Consider the following 9,761-nt stretch of genomic DNA (forward strand, 5'->3'; position numbering starts at 1 on the left):
AAAACAATATAGAAAATAAAATAAAAAACTAATAATAACAAAAAAACTAAACCAGACACCAAATAGCAAACAAAATAAAATTAAAATTAAAATAAAAATAAAATAAGACAAAACTGAAAACAAGTCCTATTATTTAGTCACCCGGACGAAATTGGGTGTTGACACCTCTAGATACATTCATTGAAGGAATATATCTTATATTAATTAAATAGTTATAGCAATAAACACTAGAAGGGTATGTTTATATATTTATTAGACAAGTCTAGTAGTATATATTAGACAAATTTGTTTATACACAAATTAGTCGAGTTTACTAATACACATTAAACAAGTTTGTCCACTCATTAGTTAGACGAGTCTTGCTATACACATTACATAAGTTTGAATATACACTTATTAGACGAGTCTACCAATACACATTATACGAGTGTGCTCGTATACTGATTAAACAAGTCTAGAAATACATATTATGTGAGTATATATTAGACAAATTTGTTTATACACAAATTAGATGAGTTTATTAATACACATTAAATGAGTTTGTCCACTCACTAATTAGACGAGTCTTGCAATACACATTACACAAGTCTGAATATACACTTATCAAACGAGTCTAACAATACATCATACGAGTGTGTATACTTATTAAACTGGTCTATAAATACATATTATGTGAGTTTATTGATGTATTGATTAGACGAGTCTAGCAATACGTATTATATGAGTCTTTCCATTCATAAATTAAAAGAATATAGCAAAAAAAAAAACATACACGAATTGTCCATATAATAAATATAACAAAAAATATTAGACAAGCCATTTCATGCATTGATTAGGCGTGTATAACAAAAATTATTAAATAAGTCTGGAAATACATTAATTAATTAGATGAACAAAACAAAAAACATTATACTAGATTGTCGATGTATTGATTAAACGAGTTTAGTAATACACATTAGATGAGTCATTCGTGTATTTATTAGACGACTCTAGAAATATACATTAGACAAACCTTTTCACACTTAAATTATACAGTCTATTAATAGAAATCAAACAAATATGTTCATTTACTGCTTAGATGAATCTTGCAATACACAATAGATGAGTCTATTCATACTTGATTATATGAGTATAGCAGAAAACATTACCTAGGTCTAGCAATACATAGTATATGAGTCTATTCATATACTAATTAGATGAATATAGAAAAAAATATTATGAGCCATTCCATTCATTGATTAGATGTGTCTAAGAATACACATTAGACAAGTCTTGTATCACACATTAGACGAGTTTATCTATACACTGCTTACACTAGTCTAACAATACATGTTAGACAATTTTGTTTGTACATGTATTACATGAATTTATTAATACACATTAGATAACTTTATTTATTCTATAATAAGATGAGTCTTGCAATATACATTATACAAGTTTGTCTATATACTAATTAGACAAGTTTAACAATATATTTTACATGAATGTGTTCATATACTGATTAGACGAGTCTAACGTCACATATTAAACGAGTTTGTCAATGTATTGGTGAGATGAGTTTAATAATCCAGATTACATAAATTTGTATTTATAGAGAGTCAACTCTACATATTTTTATATATTTAAACGTATTTCTGCATATCCTTTATATTTTTAGAAAATCTATTCTATTTTTACAGATGTTTTATTTTTTATATTTTTACAAAGTCTATTATTTATATTTTTATAGACATGCTGACTTTTTAAACATATAAATTAATTTTAAAGTTTATTTTATTCAAAACTTAATTTTCAATTTAAAAATATTTATTATTTTTTCTTGATATGTAATTTTCTTGTAATAAATATTCAGAAAAAAAAAATCTTAATTAGAGATAAGTTTAAAACTAGTTATATTATATAAATGAATACAATTTTTTTTATAAGTTAATTTTATAAAATTAAGTTAAATTTAAAATTCAATAGAAATTATATTAAAAACTGTCTCAATAAAATTTATCATTTTATTAGTATTATCTAATTTATTTGATATGAATAACAATGTTATTTTGTCATGATAGTTAATTTTGTGACCTGTAATTCTGGTGATTAAGTGGTCTGTCGGTGGTCCGAACAGAGGTTCGGGGATCTGAGATTTCTGTATATTTTAGGGCCGCTGTTGCAAAACGTGGTGTATATTTAATGATTCTTTAAGAAGGGACAATGATATTTTAACAACACTTTTTGACAATTTTTTTGACAACGGGACACGTGTTACTATTTCATTCGTCTGTTTGAATTTATTTTAAAAAAATATTTGAAACGGACCAATCATAAGCTGCCACGTACGCGTTGTCAAAAAAAGGATTGTTAAAGAGACTTTTTCCTTTAAGAAGGTGAGAAATATGTAAAAATAATGTGTACTCAAGCGGTGCACGAGCTTAATAATTTATATTATTTTTGTGAAATTTTATTTTAATTTTAAAAGTACACAGTGAATATTTTATATTTAGACTTAATCACACTTTCATTCTTATATTTTATTTTGTTTCAATATTGAATGTGTCTGAATTTTTGTTGAGAAATAAATAATGTGGATTATATGTGAGTTCGTGGTTTGTATAATTTATTACTATTTTTTATTTTTTTTAGATTTTTTTAATTAAAAAAGAATATTTACATGTTATGTTAATGTTGGGTCACGTAAAAGATCAATGTCGAATATCAAACCAATGTATCACATATCTAATCAATATTAGTATTAAGTCTTAGCATGTTATCATAGGGTCTTGTATTCATTTTAGTTCTAATTTTTGATAATTTTGTTTAATTTAATTCTAATCTTATTCAATCCGGTCTTTTTTCACTCATGCCATTAAAAGCATAACAATGCAAATGTCACCATAGTCAAACTTGATTGAGTTGTGAAGCTTAATGAATACGTGGCACGTTATACTGTGTAAATATTTTAAAAAATTTAAAATGACGTAATATAGATAGTACATTACTTTTTTTTACTTCTTCTGATCACAACAGAAACAGTTGAAGTTAAGCACCACCACCACTATTGTCGCCTATTTCTTCCGAATCGACGGCAACACCTTCCAGAGTCTCCGAATCGATTGTTATGGATTTCGATCCCAAACAAACTCTAGCTTTAGCAAGCTATCACCCTCGAAGGAACAACACCACTGAAACCTATTAAACCACGTCAAAGCCTACCTCGCAATTTTTGTCTTGGAATTTGTTCAATTATGTGTGAGTATACGGATGGAAGTTTGAGAAAGGCAAAAAGTGCATCTTATGGGCTTCAAATCACCACGTCAATAGTAACGTCAAGGTGCTTCTTGTGTACTGCTATAATCCTATCATCTTAATAATATTGTTGTATTTTTCTGTAAACTTCCATATCATGAATGCTTTTCCATCCAGAATTTGCAGCTTCTGTTTAAAAAGGTGACGAAAATGGATGTTTTTGTAGTCATTTTTTTGGTCTCATAAAAAGAAAAGGGATGTGAAAGGGGACCTCGTATTGTGAAGTGAAGACATGAGAAAAACTCCTCAGCTTGTGTATGTAAGCTTCACAGGTTCAACAGAAGTGGGGCGTGAAATAATGTGTGCTGCAGTTAGTAGTAATTTGAAATTGGTTTTCACTTCAATTAGGAGGCAAGTCACCCGTCATAATTTTTGATGATGCTGATGTAAATAAAGCTGCCGAGATTACCCTCTTGGGCATTGTATTCAACAAGGTGATTTCATTCATCAAATTTAATTCCTTTTACAAAGATTAGTTGAAAATATTCTAACTTTTTTTACTGGGATTTCAGGGAGAAATCTGTGTTGCAGGTTCTCGTGTGCTCGTTCAAGAAGGGATTTATGATGAATTTAAGAAGAAATTGGTGGAGAAAGCAAAAGCCTGGGTGGTTGGCGAACCTTTTGATCCTAAAGTTCAACAAGGACCTCAGGTTTATACCAAATACGTCTTCTGGTAACTATGATAATTGAAACAAAAATTAGAGTAATTGGCTAATATTTTCTTGTTGCAGGTTGACAAGAAGCAATTTGAAAAGATCCTTTCCTATATTGAGATTGGAAAGAAAGAAGGGGCCACCCTTTTGACAGGCCAAAAAAGAGTGGGAAACAAGGGTTACTACATTGAACTTACAATTTTCTCCACTGGAATAAATAGATAACTAACCACCACAATGTCTTTCTCATGATATCTTGTTTAGGAGGACATGCGTATAGTGCAGGAGGAGATATTTGGTCCTGGCCTTGAGGAAGTTTAAGTAAGTTACTGTAGTTTTATTTACTTATTACTATAAATGATTGAATGTATTCATATTAGTGTCTATGAATATATTCATGAATACTGAATTCAAAAGTAATACATGAATAAATAACAGGACTATTGAGGATGCAATTAAGATTGCCAACAGTACTAAGTATGGTCTAGCATCAGGCATTGTGACCAAGAGTTTGGACACAACCAACATTGTGTCAAGGTCCATTCGTGCAGGCACTGTTTGGATCAATTGCTACTTTACTTTCGGGAATGACATTCCTTACGGAGGGTACAAAATGAGTGGATTTGGAAGAGATCTTGGATTGGAAGCTCTACACAAGTATCTACAAGTTAAATATGTTGTAACTCCCATTTACAACTCTCCTTGGCTTTGAACATCTCCCTTCAACTTTCAGTTTAAACAGTACAGTAGATTTAACATATGTACTTTATCAGAGTAACAAAATTAGGTCATATTACACTACATAATACATGCTCAAGTATGTTTAGTCTAAGTTTTACACATAGTTTGTGTGTTGATGAATTCAAAATTATGTGAAGTATGATTTTTATAATGATTTCTGTAAAAGTAAAACTTTCTTTTTCTATTTATGCCTCACTTTCTTAAGTCGTCACTGAATGTATACACTGTTAAATTTGAAACAACCTATTATCTATGTATGACTTTCTTTATACTAATTTCTTCATAAATTCAACCCCCAGTTAAAACTTAATCGGACGCTATGTAATGCACATAGCCGATTTCACTGATAAGGCTCTGTTGATGCTGTTGAAATTCCTGGATAAATTGGCACAGAAAAAAAACAGAGAGTCACAAATTTTTCATTATTATTTCCCACAAATGCAATCAGCTCCATCCTCTGACCTCAAATTTCTTCGTTGTTATTCATCATGAAAGAAGAAAGATGGACTATTTATTTACATGCATGCTTATAAACTCTTGTCATTAACAACATCCAACTACTTATTAGCCCTACCATGCCATACATACTCCTCGTGATGCAACCGACACCTGAATGACCCTAGATGCTGCGACGGCAAGCACGCGCATCGCTTGGCAGAACCACTCTCGCCGGAGCTGTCAGGACCATCATGAGGCTGCTCTGGCACCGTTGACAAAAGCCATCTTCTACGCAGCACGAAGGCTTCTCTGTTGAGAAAAGGAAAGAAAGGGGAAGGGAATTGGCATCGTAAGAAGCAGTGATGGAGGTTTTAAGGATGTTCATGTGCGAAAGGTCTCGGTGGTGTTGTACCTTCGAGGGTGATGGAGATTTTAAGGATTGTAGGACTGTAGAAGGTTTTGTTGTCGATTAAGAAGAAATAGGTGGTGGCGGTGACATTGTAACTTGAAGTGCTTATTGTGACATAACAAGTAACAAAAAGTAACCCGCCACCTACATTCGTCATTTTAAAATTTTTTAAAATATTTATGCACGTGTCATATATTCATCAAATTTCACACTTCAATAAAATTATACCATAGTAACATTTGCACCATTAAATTTTTAACAACGATAAAAAAAGATCGGATTAAATTTTTTTTAACAACTTATAAATCTTACTGAACTTATTTAAAGATAAAATCATTTTGAAAAAAAAAAAAGTAAGAATGAAATGGTGTATTAAATCATCTTAAAAAGATGGAGTCAAGCAGATGGAGAAAGGAAGTATATATGCGCTTATCAATATAAAAAAAAGTAATATGATAACATTTGACATAAGGATAGAATAGTCACTGAAAGAAAATTCGTATTAATTAAGGAAAAATAAAACAAAAAAAATAATGTAAAATAAGTATGAAAAGATTTTAAATGTCAAAATATTATTATTTTTGAAATAACACTCTGGCCTTCATTTATATTTATTAGATAACGTGATTATTTATCTTGAGTATAATTTTGGAAATAAAATAGAGTACTGTATTGTGTAGATGCGTGGCAACATAAAGGACAGTGAAAGAGAAGCCAAGGGAGTTGGAAAGAAGAGAAAAGAAGAGAAGAGACGCAGAGATCTACCTTATTCTTTTACTCTTCCCTCTCTCTCTTGCTCTTTCACACTCAGACATGGGCTTCCCAGCCAACGGCGCCTCAGCGGACCACCCCATCAAGTTCCTTATCTACGGTCGTACGGGCTGGATTGGTGGTCTCCTCGGCACCCTCTGCCAGGCCCAAGCCATCCCCTTCCAGTACGCATCGGGCCGTCTCGAGGATCGGGCCTCCCTCGAAAAGGACATAGCTGAGGTCAAGCCCACCCACGTATTCAACGCCGCCGGTGTCACGGGCCGGCCCAACGTGGACTGGTGCGAGTCCCACAAGGTCGAGACCATCCGAACCAACGTCGTCGGAACCCTCACTCTCGCCGACGTCTGCCGCCAACACGGCCTTCTCCTCCTCAACTACGCCACCGGTTGCATCTTCGAGTACGATTCCGGTCATCCTCTCGGATCCGGAATCGGCTTCAAAGAGAACGACACTCCCAATTTCACCGGTTCCTTCTACTCTAAGACCAAAGCCATGGTACGAGTCTAACAAATTCAACACAACTTAATTTACATTATAGTTTAGATCTGGTTCGTGTTATTGATTGGCATACCTTGTTTTGGCAGGTTGAGGATCTGCTTAAGAACTACGATAATGTGTGTACCTTGCGAGTGAGGATGCCTATCTCGTCTGATTTATCGAATCCGCGCAACTTCATCACGAAGATCACTCGATACGAGAAAGTCGTGGATATTCCGAATTCCATGACTATATTGGATGAACTTCTTCCCATTTCGATTGAGATGGCAAAGAGGAATCTGACTGGGATCTGGAACTTCACAAACCCTGGAGTGGTTAGTCACAATGAAATTCTAGAGATGTATAGAGAGTATGTTGACCCCAACTTCACCTGGAAGAACTTCACTCTTGAGGAACAGGCGAAGGTGATTGTTGCCCCCAGGAGCAACAATGAGCTTGATGCCATCAAATTGAAGACGGAGTTTCCAGAATTGCTGTCTATCAAGGACTCTCTCGTCAAGTATGTCTTCCAGCCCAATCAGAAGGTTAAAGCTTAAGTGTAAAGGTTCCCTCTTTTATCATTATTATTATTCTCCTCATTGATTTAAGTGTGCGTGTATTTTTATTTTTATGTTGCATTTTGAATTTTCACCTTCTGCTGATTGAATAAGTAGTTTTCAAGGTACTTTCCAATGATTTTTAGTATTCCTTTTTTCTTACCTTGTGCTTTATGATGGTTATATTACACATTGCTTGCTAAGTTAATGTGGTCTGTGGAGAAAGAGTTGGTATGTAGAGATAAAGTGAGAAAGGAAAATCCATTAAAACCCACTAAGAATTGCCTCCATAAAAATGAAAACAATTACCCAAACAGATTACTTGCTTGATAGAGAAAAGGAAAGATATAGAAAAAAAAAAAGATTTATTTACTATTTTAATTATTCACTAGTATAATGATAAGAAAAAAAAAACTTAAAAATATTATCGATATTTGATAATAAATTATGTTATATGGCGGCAAATCTTTTTCTAGCAAACTCTCTTGTTCCTTTCCTTGGATGCAAAAAGAGAGCTGAAGTGTGTCTGGTTTTGGTTATCACTTGTGAGTTCGATACAAATAAACACTTGTTGAATGCCAATGATACATGCCTTAACCCATGACCATATCTCAACTCTGTACATTTTGCATTCTCGTGTGCAGATCAATCTTTTTTTCATATCAATATATAATTTATTTAATATTCTTTTTAAATCGGATATCTAATAAATTTAAAACTTTTAGTTTAAGTTTCTTTTATTACTTCTTTTCTGGTTATAATGTTGAAGTCTTACCTCATCTACAATATTAGACAATGATTTATTGAAGTGTTTCCGTTATCTTGACATGAACAATATGTAATGAAAATTATATTAATTATTATAGTTTAAAAAAGTAAAGAGTTAAAAGATAATATTAACAAAATTAGACTTAAATAAAAATTGATATAAATAAGTTTTCAGTATACCTAAATTAAAATAAGTAAAAATATGTATTTTAGATTCTTAAATTAAAACTTTTAATATATTAGTTAATTTATTTGAGGAAAAAATTTAATAGATACTTAAAAATAACTGATCATGTATTAGAAGCCGAGTTAATATTGATTTATGTAAAGTTGAAAAGTTGAAATATAATGGCGTAAGAAATAGATTTTAATTCTAACTAAATTATAGTAAGTTTTTGATTCATTTATATATTTTAAACTTGATTTATATTTAGATTAGATCTTTATTACATTGATGAAATAATTTAGAATTTAAATTATAATGATAGAATAAATTATGTGAAAAATATTAATTTTATGTGTACCCAATTTCCAATAGAATCTAAAATTTGTATCATTATTATAGTATTAAATAAGGATTCTCTTACATTGTTTTTAGAAGAGAATGTTAAAATCAAGTAAAATTAAAGGTTACATCTTTAAGAAAACTGAGTTTCTCCTTGTCAAAAGTGATATGTTGTCTTGTTTAAAGTTTGTAAAGCAGACCTTTCTTCTTTTTGCTGTGATGGTAATTGCTAACTTGTATTTATATTTGAAACTCTGTATGGGCACCTTACAATAGTAAATTATGTTTCTATTAAAATGTAAAAAGTGCATTGCATATAGAAAATATTGAAATTCCAACAATGTGATTCATCATGTAGGATAGCGAATAAGTGTCATGTGCACAAATTAAGTAGATTAATTTATGAGAGAAGCCCAATATTAGGGTTTGGAGAATCAACACAACTCGTGGGGCCATTACATTTGCCACATGTCACCCAATTTGTCTTTTGAGTATTAAATTATGGACAATGCGTCCCTCGCACAACATAATTAACACAAAATACAGCATATGATTGTGATTAATTACCTCGAATAAATAAATAAATAAGATACCAAACTATTGGTGCCTTGACTTTTGAATTTGGAAATCCACCATTTATATTCTCTATGCATCACTACGATTTGATCTACAAAAACCAAATAATGCAGTTAATAATGAAATAAATATAGCTAAAGTAACAATTAAGAATTTAGTATTATCTTAATATCTCTTTTCTTAATATTATCATATTAAACTATTTGTTGAATTTTCTCTTCGTAGAATTTTAATTAATTAAAACTTTGTGAACTATAACATTAATTAGGTGGCTTTGATAACTTAAAGCCTTACATAACTAGGCGCGTTTAATAATACATACTGGGAAAATAACTATATCTATATAGATATTTCCAAAACAATGTCTCTTAGGCTGTGTTCGGATGTGAAGATTTGGGGGAGATGATGTGAATGAATTTGAGTGGATTTGAGGATAATTTTTTTGTTGTTTTTTTGAGTGGATTTGTGGGTAATTGAGAGTGGATTTGAGAGTAAAGTTTGTGAGAATTAGTGTGAGATTTGATTGATGTGATAAATTTAAAACATTTGTTTAATTGGTAGAAATTAAAGAT

General features: G+C 31.3%; 1 protein-coding gene and 1 pseudogene across 1 annotated transcript; both read left to right on the plus strand.

The window, feature by feature from the left end:
* Positions 1 to 3,844: 3,844 nt before the first annotated feature.
* LOC106766306 lies at positions 3,845 to 4,756 on the plus strand (annotated as a pseudogene).
* A 1,449-nt stretch (positions 4,757 to 6,205) lies between these two features.
* LOC106766835 (bifunctional dTDP-4-dehydrorhamnose 3,5-epimerase/dTDP-4-dehydrorhamnose reductase) lies at positions 6,206 to 7,479 on the plus strand. Its single transcript, XM_014651598.2, has 2 exons — positions 6,206 to 6,801; positions 6,891 to 7,479. The coding sequence occupies exons 1-2, from the start codon at positions 6,349 to 6,351 to the stop codon at positions 7,338 to 7,340; spliced, it is 903 nt and encodes a 300-aa protein (XP_014507084.1). The 5' UTR covers positions 6,206 to 6,348; the 3' UTR covers positions 7,341 to 7,479.
* The last annotated feature ends 2,282 nt before the right edge of the window (positions 7,480 to 9,761 follow it).

The sequence above is a fragment of the Vigna radiata genome, chromosome 7 (genome assembly GCF_000741045.1).
Source record: "Vigna radiata var. radiata cultivar VC1973A chromosome 7, Vradiata_ver6, whole genome shotgun sequence".
NCBI lineage: Eukaryota > Viridiplantae > Streptophyta > Magnoliopsida > Fabales > Fabaceae > Vigna > Vigna radiata.

Coding starts and splice junctions, on each gene's coding strand:
- LOC106766835 (XM_014651598.2), top strand. CDS start 6,349: ATGGGCTTCCCAGCCAACGGCGCCTCAGCGGACCACCCCATCAAGTTC. Junction 6,802..6,890: donor ACTCTAAGACCAAAGCCATG/GTACGAGTCTAA, acceptor TTGTTTTGGCAG/GTTGAGGATCTGCTTAAGAA.